Raw genomic sequence first — 15,642 nt, 5'->3', positions numbered from 1 at the left:
CTGGTATTTTTCCTTTTTTTTTCTCATGAAATAGTCTTTTACAAACTAAATGAGAGTTTCACAGCCCCAGTCAGTCTTGAGGCCCTACCAATTTATTTTACAAATATTTATTGAGAAAGGGAGAATAATGCAATTGTCAAATGATACAAGTAAGCAAATTGAATGGGCTGCTTTCTGAAAGAGAAAATCTTCCTCTCTGAGGAGTGTTTAGAAGGAAGATCTCTTACCATATTTTGTGAATGAAACATTCATAGACATTTTTATATTCCTTGTTCCATAACTGTTAAATACTATCATGCCTAACAAGTGTAGAACAAGTATACCTATTTATCTGTGACAGCTTACACCTACGTAGGTTCTGTTCTCTATGACAAATCAAAGTGCGTTTTCAGAGATGTTTAAGGACTGTCTTCACTTTCTTGTAACTATTTTCATGTTCAAAAATTGCCTTTCTGTTGAAAGAAGTATGATAAAAGCTTTTTCAACATTGTTGTTTAACTTGTTCAACAATAGTGAGGTTGACTTTTATTCTCTTTACTGTGTACTTGTTGAAAGACCTCACAGAGAATCTGTTCTTTATCTGTTTGTTTGTTTGTATGTTAATGATTTCATTGCTGTTTGGTTGTTTTGTCCAAGTTTGCATTGTAATTGACAAGATTACAATTAATGACTGAGTTGTCCACTGAGAAAGTTCTGTGGCTGTCTTTTCTTGTTGTTTGGACCACTGTTTTAGAGAGGTGTTTTTTTGTGTGTCTCTTCAGTGCCCCCACAAAGTTGGAGCCCATTGTCTAATTTCTGTTAAATTCACACGTAAGAAGAAAACAGTTTCTTTGAAACTTTTTGAAACATAGGCAGCTGTACAGTGTAAATCACATGCATGAAGAGTCACCTGATAGGGAAGCTGCAGTTTGAATTCGGTGTGATTAGATAACAGAAGATCCATGTGGAAACTCAACTTCAAAGCACAGCGTCAAAGTTGAAAGCATGTGTACTGGAGTATCTTTTAATGCTTAGAAGACTTCAGTAGATCAGCAAATTTTCCATTGTTATTTCTGTCTATTGTTTTCCATCATATAAAATCTCTTTCCCCCCTCCCCTACTCTCCTTCCCTCCTTTTTCCCTCCCACTTTCCTACCCCATCACTCTTTTTTTCTCCTTCTCTTGGTCAATTTCAATCCCTCCCCTCTTAGTGAACAGAATGAAGAAGTAGGAAAGGATTTCGTAGGGCACCTTTAAATGTGTATTTTACATTAATTTTGTACATTGAAAACAAGTGGTCAGTGTCAGGTGGATGGTCTCCTATACTTATAAATGCAGAATATGGAGTGAAACAATATTCTGTGTGTGAATTAGTAGTGGAAGAGGAAAGGCATTGCCACGGTTTGTCATTTTACAGAATTTAGTGATGTTCATATGTATGCCTGTCTCTCCTACATAGATGCATTGATTTAAACTGCTGGTAAAAGCTGCATTGTTTTTCAGTCCAGTAGTGCAAGTTTATTTAGCATTGTTTCTGTTCTGATAACGCTTCACATTTTTTGTCAAGTTCTTTAAAATGTTTAATTTTCTTTCAAAGAAAGAACATCTAACAACCAATAATTTGGGAAATTACTATTTTTAAGAGCCTCACCTTTTCTTTTATGTCCTTAGAGTTTAGTTTTACCTCCAGCACTGAACTTCACACATATTGTAATATTTTTTGAATCAGTCATTTTCCAAGAGTTAAAATTCAGGGACATTAATTCTTCCATTTTAAAATGTCCTGATGTGTAGGGAAGTATATAGTGAATACCTGTTCTTTATTTCTACTGCTGTCTCAGTTTTCAGTATGAACTTGCCGTTTTTGGAAGAATCTTTAAGCAAATTCAGAAAGTGAAATTTGTTTAGCAGAAGATAGTGCAGGAGCCAAGTAATAGTGTGTGCTGCTCCTATGTAAATATCTCCGTAGAGTAGATCAAGTAACTGCCTAGAGAGATTGCTCTGTGTTGATCATGGAAGGATGCCTTTGCACACTGCCATTCAAAAAGCTTGTATTCTTCCTTCAAGGAAGTAACATTCCTCTAACTATACATAGAACATTCCCTCCATACAGATTTTCTGATCAGCAGATAAACATCAAAGAATATGAGAGCTGTTGGAAAGGGTCCAGAGGAGAGCCACAAAGATGATCAGGGCACTGAAGTACCTCCCCTATGAAGACAGGCGGAGGGAGCTGGACTTGTTCAGCCTGGAGAAAAGAAGGCTGCAGGGTGACCTCATTGCAGCCTTTCAGTACCTAAAGGGAACCTACAAACAGGAGGGGAATCAACTCTTTGATAGGGTAGATAATAGCAGGACAAGGAGAAAAGTTGAGAGAGGGAAGATTTAGGTTGGATGTTAGGGGGAAGTTCTTTACAGAGAGAGCGGTGAGGTGCTGGAACAGGCTGCCCAGAGAGGTTGTGGATGCCCCATCCCTAGAGGTGTTCAAGGCCAGGTTGGATGGGTTCCTGGGCAGCCTGGTCTAGCACTAAATGTGGAGGTTGGTGGCCCTGCATGTGGCAGGGGGTTGGAGATTCATGATCCTTGAGGTCCCTTCAAACCCTGGCCATTCTGTGATTCTTTAAATATCAGTCCCTGGTTTGAGCTTTGATTTTTAAATCAAACTGCACACATCCATAAACCTGGAAAAACAGTTGTTTCAGCAAAATTTCTGCTTAAATCCCTTACTCAGGAGAAATCTACATGCAAGCAGAATAAACACATTTAAAATTATTTTGATTGAAAATAGAGCTCTGTTAGTCCATTCACCTATCTGATTTTGATGTTCATCTCTTGCCTTTCCTGTATGTAATTTGTTGTCTCTTGAAGCACGATTCACAGGGAAATCTGATAGCAGTTTTTATATCATTTTCTTTTTTGGCCAAATTTGTTACATTAAAGTATTTAAATTTTCTTTTAATGCTGTGTTTAGAAATTTCAGTAGCTCAAAAGAACAGAAAAGGCTTTTAAGGTAACTGTTAAAAATTGCATTTGCAGGCTCTGAAAGTGCTTCTCCAATCCAATCTGCTCTTGGATCCCGATCACAGACACCCTCTCCTGCCACTCTTCATGCAGATCATATTGAGCAGAAGGATCTGCAACTGGATGAGAAGCTCCACCACTCTGTTTTGCAGACGCCAGATGACCTAGGCAATATCTGGAATAGAAAACATAAACCTGTTTTTCCTTTCTTTTGAATGCAATACAGTGAAGTAGATAGTATCCCATTAGCTGTAGACAATCCTGTACAAAGCTATTTCATCTGCACTTTTAAAAATATTTAATTGCAGTTATCTTCTCAGAAAGCAAACAAAGACCTTTCTACATTTTGTCTTGCATTTCATTGGAACTATTAGCAGTGGATTTCTAGTCAATATATTTATAACTGTTCTTTTTTGATACATAGAGTTGTGCCAACTTAACCTAGTATGTGGTCCTGCCATGGACAGTAATGTAAAAGTAATAAGACCTAATTTTTAAGTAATGTTTTTATTTCTTCTTTTCTCTTTAATATTTATACAAGTTTATAAGTTTTAATTACTTTAACTATCCAAGTTATTGAATTTTAGAATACATCTGCTTTGTAAACACAAAGTTCTCATTTCTCCCCTGGTCAGTCTCATGGAAACAGAAAAATGTCTGATGGGTATTTCAGACCCTTTTTTCTTTAAAGTAGTCTACTGATGAACACAAATACCATCATTTTACTTTATATTTTGTAATTTGCAACCCAGAAGCCATCAGTGTCTCTACCACAGTGGTCCAGATCTTCAAATGAAGAGGCTATGAGATTAGGCTGAATTCGGATTTCATTTTCATTTTGTATGCCTATGGGAGCTGCGTGAAGATCTCAGCAAGTTCTGGTGCTGAGGTGTTTTTAAAACCTATGTGAGAGGTACAGGAGGAAGAATGTGGATACCTTCTGCTTTAAAACTGTGGTTTCCTTAGGTAGTTTGCTTTGGCTGTTTAACCACATAAAGTGTGAGCCATTGTAACGTGAGCATTCTTTCTATGGTCAAACTGGAACAGATCTTCCACTAAAAAGGACATACATTGTGTAGAGATAATGTGTAACGATGCATAGGAAGAATGAGGTGAGAGCGGAACTGCCACATTAGGTTACTGAATTAGGGCTCCAGTAGTAACCTTGAATGTTACTTGTGGACAAAATATATAAGAAACAAAACAATGCTTCTAGAGAATTTGAAAGTAGTTATGTAGTTAAAGTTTCAGTTTTGAGATGGCTTAATGGGTAAGAAATATCTTAATCTAAAAGTCTGATTTTTTTTTTTTTCTCTTTCAGTTTTAAGGAAACTATGTATGTAATAGTTCTGGCAGAACTTTTCTTTCTGTAAAGAGGTAGATCTCACTGTGCTTTTTTCTTCCTTTGCAGAAACTAGTGAATTCCCCTCGGAATGTTGCAGTGTTATGGCTGGGGGAACACTTACAGGATGGCATGCCGATGTTGCTACTGTGATGTGGAGACGAATGCTGGGAATTTTAGGAGATGTCAACAGCATCATGGATCCAGAGATTCATGCCCAGGTTTTTGATTACCTGTGTGAACTGTGGCAGAATCTGGCCAAGGTAAAAAAAAAAAAAAAAAAAAAAAAAAAAAAAAAAAAGCCTCTTATCCAAGCTGTTTCAACAAGAGAAGGATTTTCAGAGGGAACAACCATCACTTTATATATTTCCCTTACTTTCATTTTATTTTATTTTATTTTAATAATTGCAGATAAGAGACAATCTTGGTATTTCAACAGATAACCTCACTTCACCATCTCCACCAGTTTTAATCCCACCACTGAGAATTCTAACACCTTGGCTGTTCAAGGTAAATTTGAGCACTAAGCGGTGAAACAGAAATAAAGATATATTGTTGCAGAAGTGTTTAATTTACTTTTTTCTTTTACGAATAATCAATGTTTTTTTAAACTGTAGGCAACAATGCTGACTGATAAATACAAACAAGGAAAGCTACATGCTTATAAACTCATTTGTAAGACAATGAAGCGAAGACAAGATGTATCTCCAAACAAGGACTTTTTAACTCATTTCTACAATATAATGCACTGTGGACTTCTTCATGTTGATCAGGTAAGTTTAACTATGATGTTCTAGTTAAAATGAATACTAAAACTAAAAATGAAATAGTCAGAAATACTGGATTTTTAGCTGAGTAATTCACTTTTCCTTTAAAAATAGTTATGTGACTGGTACTTTTTCCAGGCTTTGGTAAATGGGCCTATATGTTCTTCATTGTAATCAGAAATGCTTTTTTGTGGTCTATTTTAAGCAAGTAAGAGGGCAGAAAAGGTGTTCTTTTTCTTTTTTTTACTGAGTGCTGCAGACTGAAGCACGCAAGAATGAAGGAAGCAGATATCTCTAATGTCTACTGGTTTTATTTGCTCCCTGATGGGAGCAAATGGGAAAGTGAATTGTCATCACTATATGTCTGGTGTAGTTACATCAGGTATAGAAACTAGCAAACAAAGACATTTAATCAGAGGAGTAGATCTTACATGTTTTAGTATGAACAAGTCTGAAAATAGTACATGGATTAAATGTTCTTTTTAGAGATTCACATTACAAATGTGACTGCTTCATTAAGCCTACAGTCCTATAATTTAATGTGTTGAATGACTATTATGACTATACCAGCAATGTTATAAAACACTATGTCTTTATATGTAGTTGTCTTTATATTATGATTACATAAAAGATACATAAGAAGTTAACGCTTCTTTTAATATTATACTAAGGTGACGCTTGTTGGAGAGGATTTAAGCATGTTGTTAAGAAGATATGAGCAAACTTATCTAGTGGAAAGTGACACTGCCCATGGCTGGGAGGGTTAGAACTAGATGTTCTTTAAGGTTCCGTCCAAATCAAAGCTTTCTAAGATTCTAAATAATAGCTGGTTATCTCTCTGTCTGTTCTGTAGCTATTTAAATGAATTGTTAATCATTTATAAAACTCTTACCATCTAAACATTAATGACTTAATACAAAGGTGGTACAGTAGTGTCCAAGATTAAATTGATCTATAAAGTATACTATACTTACATTAAGATGAGTATACATATGGAATGTAACTTTTTTGTGCTACTTCTTGCTCAGTAGTGAAACCTAGAATGTTCCAGTTGGCACAGTGAATTTACATGCTTTTTTATTCCCAATTTTCTGTTCAATATCTGCCTTTTTTTCATTATTTGTTCATGTTCTTGACATTCTTTTCCTTTTTTTTATTCTTCCTCGTACAAGGATATTGTCAATACAATCATCAAGCACTGCTCTCCTCAGTTCTTTTCACTTAGTTTGCCTGGTGCCACCATGCTTATTATGGATTTCATTGTAGCAGCAGGAAGGGTGGCAGCTTCTTCTTTTCTCAATGTAAGTGTTCAACAGTTCATTCTCATTAATGGGCAAGTTAGAAGGATTTGAGAGAAAACGGAGCAGTATTTTTCTTTGACTGAGGTCTTAATTTGTCCAAAGAAGTCAATGTAACAGCAAATACAGACACTGTTAGTGTTTCATTCTAGCAGGCTACACATGCAAGTCCTTTATGGAAAATGTAATGTGAAGAATACTAAAATTGCTGTTGAAACAGTAATTTTAGAGTTCTAGAATTTATGATTGCCATTTATCTGCGCTTCAAAATGTTTTAAAATGAGTGGTCATTTTGGTTATAACTTCATGTTAGAAATACAGCTATATTTACACACATACATACACACTGCAATGACTTTCATAGTCTGACTTGAAAACTCCTATGTCTGATTATGTTGGCCTTTTGTATTTCCGATATAGCACCTAGGCATCCTCAGCTTTTTATTGCAACGCTGATGTGATTATCCAAGTGCTGTTGACCTTGTGTGACTGTATTTATCAAAAGTCCCTAATACTCCAGTCCAGTTGTCAGTGACTTTTGGCTCTTCTCATATAATTCACCTTTTAACTACTTCTGAAATTCAGTTTTCCTTAAAGCACTATCAGAGCTGATCTTTGCATCTTTTTATGCTTTTCTCTATCATGTCCAGCAATGTTAGCTGTCCAGGCCTAGTTACTTAGTCATTTTTCTGTAATCTTAGCAAATCCTTAATTTCCTTTTGGCCAGCTTGGAAAATGGGCATAGTGTGTGTATGAGTAGTTGTCCACTGGGATATGATCTCAGTTTGCTCAGCTTTAGAGAATTTGGAGAAGGAAAAAAGAGATAACTGTGCAGAGTTTCAGCCATTGTTCTTATTTAAGGCAGCTAGAAATGTCATCTTTCTGACTGCAGTGAAAGTATGTTTCCCCTCACCTGTTTTTCTTTCAGGCACCAAGAGTTGAAGCGCAAGTTCTTTTAGGATCTCTTGTCTGTTTTCCCAATTTATATCATGAACTACCAGCTCTTCACCCAAACATTCCTGACATAGCTGTGTCTCAGTTTACAGATGTTAAGGTGGGAAATTTAAAGACTATTTGAATAGCATTCTGCCACCAATTAAATTATAATATGATGATGTTCCAGGAAATAATGACTAAATTTTTTCACAAGCTATTTCAAATAGATCCTATAAAATATTGTGAAACATTATATTAATAAACTTAGTGTTTACATAAGCTTTGATAGTAACCTGCAGCTTTAGGGACATTTTGCTGCAGTCCAGTCAGAATTATTCTTGACATCATTCTTAAGGCCTGTAGTCACTTGTTCTATGGATACTTCCAAGGACTTTTCTAATTAATAGAATTTTGATTAGGAAAAAAAAGATCATTTAGTACCTGCCTCAAAGTAACTAGCAGATGAATACTTTCTGTGATATCCTTTGTGATTGTTCACAGAAGTTAACTACAGGATGATCGTTGTTTGTTGGATTTTTTTTCTTTCTTTCTTTTATTTTTTTCCCCATGATACTTCATGGAAATGTTGGATGAATCACCAGAAATTAGGACAGTAACCTGTGAGATGTTCTTGAGTTAGCACAATAATGTACTTCTGTGTCAGACTAGAAATTGATATAGTGGCAGCAAACAGTTCTGACCAGAGACCTGGAGAGCCAGCTACATGATGTGTCTGTCTGTCTCATAATAAAATTCTAATTTTCTAACATTTTATGTGATTGTGTAATTGGCAAACCAGTGAGCACTTTCCTCTTTGTTTTAGGAGCTCATAATTAAAACTGTGTTAAGTTCAGCCAGAGAGGAGCCATCTGGTCCTGCACGGTAGGTCATACAAAAAGAGCTTCTAAGTTAGTAGTTACTTTTATATATTATGCTATTTTGAAGAAGGTAAATTAAAGGTTGTAAAGTAAAACTTTGTATTCTGTTCATGCTTTTCTTCACTACCATCTAAACAGTGGTCTACCATTTTAATTCAGAATGGTTTTTAAGTAGCTAAGCTGCTGTCCATCATATTTGAGAAGTCGTGGCAGTCTCATGAAGTCCATGATATTCTGGGCAAATTTCATCCTTGTCTGCTGCTTTGAATGCATTCATCTGAATATTCTTGATTTAAAGATGTCAATGAGTAGAAATTTAATAGCAAAGTTTTGTTGTCTTTAAGCAAGGTATTCTTTATTAGCAGTGCTGGGGTAGCATCGAGATGAATCTCCAAGAATGCTCCTATAGTTGATCGTTCGTGAACATGTTATATTTTCATGTGTATTACATATTCATTACATTTCCAAGTTCATTATCCTATCCACCCCCAATGGTTGCCCAACAGACATAGACGTATTTGGCAATCTTCAGTGTCATCTAGCCTTTTAGCACCGTGATTGTGCCCTGTTTGTCCATTCTTAGTCCTTGGGGTGGTCGTTTACTTCCTCCCAACAGTCCTTTTGTCCCAAAGATTCCTGTGGAATGCAAGGACAATCGAGAAGTCTCTGAACGCACAGATAAGGAAGACAAAGGGAAACATCTTGATGCAGTCTGTCACATTCTAGGCATTCCGTTGTTGCTTCTTTTGCCTTGTTAAAGTAGACCAGCCTTACAACATGTCTCCCCATCTACAATGCTACATCACAGTTATCATACAGTGGTGTTGCAAGCAAGTATTAACAGAATATTTTGCGTAATTACTTCTTGAAATCATTCTTTACACTTTTTCACTCAGAGGGTGGTGATGCACTGGAATATGTTGCCCAAGGAGGTTGGGTATGCCCCATCCCCATCCCTGGGGGCATTCAAGGCCAGGCTGGATGTGGCTCTGGGCAGCATGGTCTGGTGGTTGGTGACCCTGCACATTGCAGGGGGGTTGAAACTGGATGGTCTTTTCAACCCAGGCCATTCTATGATTATATGATTCTGTTTCCAGATTTTAGAGGAGGAAGCAACAATAAAAGTTACTTTTAATATTTAATCAGAGTGCATACAGTCTTTAGCATTCATTTACTCCTCTTCCATTCATCCTTCGTTATTGCCAATCTTTAAATACTTAAACATATGTGAAGTAATAAAGTACCCTTCTCCCATTTATTTGTCTCAGAAGCTCTAAACAAATATGAACAAACTCACACTGGGTATGAAGACTTTCCTCCACAGTTTTTTCTTTGTCTTAATAAAATACTTTTAAAAGATAAAATATTAATATTAATTCAAGAAGTTAATTCAAGAAATTAAAATATTTATAAATGTTAAGAAAGATATTTTAAATCCATAAAACAAGCAGAGATGCAGGAGTTCTTAATTGCTTTTTGATTTTTCAGTTAGTCCTTCCTTCACTGTGCCTTGACAGAGGGAGCTGGTACTTATTGTTTTTTTAAGTTACAGGATTGTAAAGGTTTTTGGTGTAGAAAAAAATATTTATTAGGCTTTAGCAGGACATGTCATGAATATAAGAAGTGTGCATATTCTTGTAGCATGCCTTTCAAGTTATTTATCCTCCAATATTGCTTTGCAGATGTGTTGCTCTTTGCAGCCTTGGTATTTGGATCAGTGAGGAGCTAGTTCATGAATCTCATCATCCTCAGATCAAGGAAGCCTTGAATGTGATTTGTGTTTCTTTAAAGGTGAGAGACTAACACTTTTGTGATATATTTTACCTTGACCACAAAATCCCATCCGCCTACATTCTTTGTCTGTTCACTTCTAAATTTGCGAGCCATTGCGTTATGTAGTATAGTTTCTCAGGCATCAGCAGATGCATAGAGGTAGGTACAGTGCCTACACCACATGCTTGGAAGCACTGGAAGATGTGTGATTCCCTGTGGTGAAGTTCTATACTCATTTCCAGACAAGGTCACTCAGGCCAGAATTTGTTAGGCAAAAAAAAAAAGAATCCAAAGACTGATTAAGGGTTTGCATTAAAGTTTAAAGTTTATGTGATTAAACTACCTGTTGAAAGGGAATAATGAGTAGTATGATTTTGGGAAGAGATAACTTGTTTTTATATTAGAACAGGAAGTAACTAGCCTGCTTACTCAGGCGTTTGTCTCTGTGGCCGTCTTATAACAGCAATTCATAGTCTTTTTTCCTGTTTACATGGTTACCAGAAATAAAAAACGTTGATTAAAACTTTGCTTTCTGTTCTTTTGCCTATGCTGCTTCTTTTTTAGTCTCATTAGTACCTTAAATGTTAAAAGTTATAGCTCTGATTTGCAAGAAGCTGGTTTAGGGTAGAGTTTTATTCCAGTGTATTTCTCACCTTTGAATTATTGCCATTCAAAAACTTTTATTTAGAAATTCTTAATTGTTCCATCCACACTTCATTGCCCAGGTGCTTCAGCTTTCTTAAAGCTTTTTTTCTTTCTTTTTTTATATATATGTGAGATATACCTTTCTCTGATAGGTTAATAGAATTGGACTTGTTAAGAACACAATCTAAGAAGCCAGTGAATTAGATCTAACTATTTTTATAACATAATTATTCTGAATTCAGAAGTCAGCACTTGGCCACCTTGCAACACACACCTGCACCTGTCATAGCTTCACTGCTAAGTAAGTGAAATTAGAACATGTAAACTAATTTATTAGCCTTTCAATAAAGGAGGAATTCTAAAGTCACTCATCTTTATCAGATAAATAAAATAGGATTTTTCCTGATAAAAACAGTAGTACCTAATTATTTTCTGGGTGATATGTGATTTCTTAGAAATAAGGTTTGGAGTACTTATTTTCACTAAAGACAGTACTTAAGTAATAAGAATATATTTGAAGTCCTTCCCTTCCCCAATACCTTGAGGCTATTGCATGTAATTTTTTCTTCTGTGAATTCTGTGCTGTCTTCAAAAGTCAGTAGTTTGACTATGCTAATAACCAATTTGAGTATATCTTAAGCTCAGAGTTGTAGAATTTTCATGTGCTAGATGAATGAAATTCCCCTGTAGAATTGAATTTGTGTTTGATATTTGATGCACAGTTTATATTTTAATGCAACTATAGCACACACCTCCTCAGTTACATGTCCTGTGCATTAACACTTTAGAGAAATACACCTCTGCCTCTTCTTTTCTTTGTTTTTCCCTCATAGGAATCTAGGGCAGCATGTACATCAACTAGCAAGAATGGAGAGCAATTGTACAAATGCACTCATGTCTGCCTTGACAGTAACAGTTCAGGAGCTGTTTAAAGCAGGCTCCTGTGCAGTATCATTTTCCAACATTTAAAAGAGTACAGAAAAGAGGAGAAGTATAGAAGCCAGAGTGCATTCATTTCCATTCAGACAAGTGCTGTACGTAGCAGTCACTAACAAATAACTGAACAATTAATCTCACTATTTTTAGTACTGTGTCTTGTACATTAGATACTTGACTGTTCACCTGCCTCGGTTCTCAACAAAGACCTCTGATTTCAGAATCCTGGAGTTTTTCTCCAGTGATATGTTAATAATAATGCAGATAAGAAGTTAATTTGTTTGTTCTGGCTTCATGATATTATCCTAACCAGTCTGAGGTTAAACATCAAAGAGTTCTTTCCCATTTCCTTCATTCTGTGCAACTTACTTGTGGTCTGATCCAGACCTTGGATGTTAGCTGATAACATTTGTTTTTGATTATAAAATCATTTCTTTTATATTTTGCAAAAGTTGTGAATGTGAATGAGTACATGAGAGCCACATGTTGGATTAATTCCATCACTGGAATTCCTGACCACCTCACCACTTAACATACTATTACATGAAGTCACAGTCATCATTACTGCACTGTGTTCTTTTCTAGTTTCCAAATAAAACAGTAGCTCAAGTTGCCTGCAGTATGCTGAACATGCTGATACATTATGTGCATAGACTTCAATTGTATCAAGCTGATTCACCTTTAAGAATTATTCAAGTAAGTAATTTATTTTTTTTAAAGTAAGATATATTTCACTAATATTAAGATACCACAGTATTGACAAGTGTGTTTCACAAAATGTGAAACTGATATTATCTTACTGAACATCAACAGTATGGATTCATGTAATATTTACTTACTGACTCCAGTATTAACATGGCTTTAGCATGTCTTTTTTTCCTCCAGGATAACTTCATCATTATATGGATGAGCATATTTTAAATTAAGTAAATTATTTCATATTAGATAATGGCAAATATATACGTTTAAGTTTAGTAAGAAAGCAGCTATTTAATAGGCATCTGCAATTGTATTTTGCATATCAATTGATGTGTCAGTATAAAGCAAATATATTTTTCTTTAATACACTTTGAATAACAAGGAATTAGGCTATGGCCTCTGTGAGTCGGAGCAGAAAAAAGATAGAGGTCTCCCAGGTAACCAGAAAGGGAATTGTGTGGAAGCTTCTTGAAAGGCATAAGAAGGATTTCTCTGCTCCTGTGCAGACATATTATTGATTAAATGAAAAGAGGTTGTTTACAAGTTCTAGTATTTCAAGAAATAATGAAATTAGTATGGTCCCATATACAAGCCATCAGGATAATTCCTGCACCCTACAAATATGTGGAATTAAGTTCTCTTCCTGCCTGAGTATTTGGAGTAGCCATGTGAGTGCATTGAACCTAAAGATTTTATGTTACTATGAACTTATGTCAGTCATACATAACATTTTCCTGCATCTGAAATTCAATTAAAAGGGTTTTATTTATAAAATAAAAAAAAAAGGCAAGAAATACTATGATTTGTCTTAAAATAACCTAAATGTAATTCAGCTATGAGTCTAGTATTGTGTCCTATTTATGTGCTTAAAAAATCACTTTAAACTTAAGTACTTTATTATTTCTAATTGTAAAGAAACTATGCTGTATTTTCTCCAGATTCTGATAGCAACAATTACCCATCTGCTACCTGGTACAGAAGCTTCATCCTATGAACAGGACAAGAGGGTAAACATTTTTAGTTTCTTTTTACTTACAAATAACTTACAAATGTGTGACAGTTTTGTTACAAAATTTAAAATATTCCTTTAAAGCAGGAATCCAGCTTAGTAAATATAATGCAGTATTGTCTTCCCAGACTTACAACAGTGTTCTCTATGCAAGTAGAGACTTCTGAATGACTTTCTGATTTTTTTGCTGAAAAATATGCTTTTAAAATTAATTGAAATAGATTGCTTTCAGTCATTAGAAAGTCTCCTGTCGTCTTCTATCTTTAAGTTAAGCAAGGTAGACTTTTCAGACTTGGCTTATAGTGAAAATCTATTTTCAACTTCTTGGGAGTGCATTTCAAAATACTCAGAAGGTTGTGAATTTTTATTATTTCAAGTAAATTTTTCAGCAAGACAGTCTGTAATATTCAGATGAATTTAATTGTTGACATCCTTCAAAACAATTGCTGTCTTTTCATATTTTCAGTGGATCTGAGTCCCCTGTTTATGATGGACTCTTTTTTCTTATACTTATAACCATCTTATACTCTCAGTTGTGCTTTCTGCCTCCAGAAAGTTTTGTCTTCTCTGAGTTATATTAGTTGCTCCAAAAGTAATCTGTCCTATTTATTTCCAACAGATACAAGGAGTATAATAATGCTGTTTAATAGAACAAATTCTCAACTGCAAAATAATATTTTTCAACATAGTCACTTCCATTAGCTTTGCATTTTCAGTGAAGAACAGGAGCCTCCATGCTGTGCTCGTAAAAATTTGCAACAGCAGAGGTAATCTGCTATCACTACTACTTTCAGAGCAGCCTTTGTGTTTGGCTTTGTTTTTGGACTAGGGGACCAAGAGCTGTGGGACACAATGGTCATTTAAATTTTGTCCCTTTCTGGATCAGTTTGTCCACGGAAGCTCTGTTCTTCTGGACTTCTCATTGCAGTTAGAACTGCAATTCATATGTCGATCATTTTGGCCACCAGATCTACATTTCATCTCTCCTCTTTGCTTGAGAAGTCAGTAGCTGTTGTAGAATATTGAAGTATATCATGTTAACCAACTTTCAAGTTGAGGATGATTCCCATATGTGAAAACATTCCCCATGAATGAATGCTGATAATTTTAAGCCAAATACTGCATCAAAAATGTACCAAAAATATGTTGAAATATTTTGATAAACTTAGTCCTAATGGCTTTCGTAAAAATTGCTTTAATGTAAAAATAATTGGAGACATTCATTGTTCGATCTATTTTATGGTGTCTTTGTGAGGCAAAATTGCAGTGTATTATGTGAAACAATTAAGATGTTTATGCATCTTTTATTAGTGAATTGCTTAGGTGGTTTTTTTTTGAAAGACATATATTTGGAAAATATTTTAGAAAATCCCACATCTATTTATCTGGATTTTTTCCTCTTCCACAGCTAAATTTTAAAAATTAAAAGCAAATATTTGTAGTAAGTTATTAATAATTTGGTGTGTGTGTCTTAATCTGTCTCTGTTCTAGTCTTTAAAAATATCCCCTAGAGGGAGTTGGTTGTTTTGCTGACTGAGTACAATAGAGAAAGCAGTTGTATTGCTGTCAGATGATACCTCATGCTGCGTAGCAACATTGACAAGATGTGAAAGAAATTCTCTATTATTTATAAAACAGTAAATGTATGTGAATTTGTCCACTTTTGTGTAATCCTTGATTCACTTTAACGTGAGATCTACATTCAGAATAGTATGTCTGCATTAACTTGTATGTGTCCAATCTGTCATTTTGTAAACAGCATCCTGCAGACCAATTCTGAAGAATCATGGGTATCCTCACAAGTACTGTAGCCACTTACCAATTTGTCATAATGAGAAACTGTTGTATGGATAATCTTTGTTTAAGTATTTAATTATTAAAATAAAGCAAAAATTTTTACTCATACTATATAGCATTTGAGCAAACTGTGGTTTTTAAACAGGTGTGACCTGTAATGTCTGTGTAAGTTTGCCAGGTTCTCTAAATTGAGAAAAGAAAGCAAAACAGAGAAATAAAATACAGTGATAACTGTGAGGTAGCAAGTGCTGTTTTAATTGATTTGTAATTGAAAGTGTTTGTTACAGTTGGTAGTTTCCTTACTTCTGTGCTTATTGGATTGGATAATGGCCTTGCCATTAAAGACCTTGCTGCAGCCTCTCCACGCTACAGGAGCGGAAAATGATAAGACTGAGAGATCTGTTCTCAATTGTATTTATAAGGTACTTATAAATTATAAGTTTCTTTACTTGCTAAATCAGAATTTCTAGACATGAAGGAAGCGTCAGCTTTCATGAAAACAAAGACAGAACTTTTCTGTAAACTAACCTCATTTTACCACTGAAATTGTTCTGTCTTTAAT

The 15,642-nt window shown here is 35.1% G+C and overlaps 1 protein-coding gene across 10 annotated transcripts in view; it reads left to right on the top strand.

Annotated features, from left to right (window-relative positions):
- The window catches only part of RALGAPA1 (Ral GTPase activating protein catalytic subunit alpha 1), a 113,773-nt gene that overhangs the window by 48,240 nt on the left and 49,891 nt on the right, over nt 1–15,642 (top strand). For all 10 annotated transcript variants that reach the window (XM_090141327.1, XM_090141332.1, XM_090141326.1 and 7 more), the window contains 11 exons: nt 3,016–3,168; nt 4,412–4,605; nt 4,754–4,852; nt 4,960–5,115; nt 6,282–6,410; nt 7,336–7,461; nt 8,167–8,225; nt 9,904–10,012; nt 12,161–12,271; nt 13,213–13,281; nt 15,368–15,502. In XM_090141327.1, coding sequence (XP_089997453.1) covers nt 3,016–3,168; nt 4,412–4,605; nt 4,754–4,852; nt 4,960–5,115; nt 6,282–6,410; nt 7,336–7,461; nt 8,167–8,225; nt 9,904–10,012; nt 12,161–12,271; nt 13,213–13,281; nt 15,368–15,502 — 1,340 coding nt within the window. The remainder of the gene's footprint in view (nt 1–3,015; nt 3,169–4,411; nt 4,606–4,753; nt 4,853–4,959; nt 5,116–6,281; nt 6,411–7,335; nt 7,462–8,166; nt 8,226–9,903; nt 10,013–12,160; nt 12,272–13,212; nt 13,282–15,367; nt 15,503–15,642) is intronic.

The sequence above is a fragment of the Phasianus colchicus genome, chromosome 5, assembly GCF_987193195.1.
Source record: "Phasianus colchicus chromosome 5, bPhaCol1.hap1.1, whole genome shotgun sequence".
In the NCBI taxonomy this organism is placed as follows: Eukaryota; Metazoa; Chordata; class Aves; order Galliformes; family Phasianidae; genus Phasianus; species Phasianus colchicus.
The sequence above is the reverse complement of the archived record's forward strand: the minus strand, read 5'-3'. Positions and strand labels throughout refer to the sequence as shown.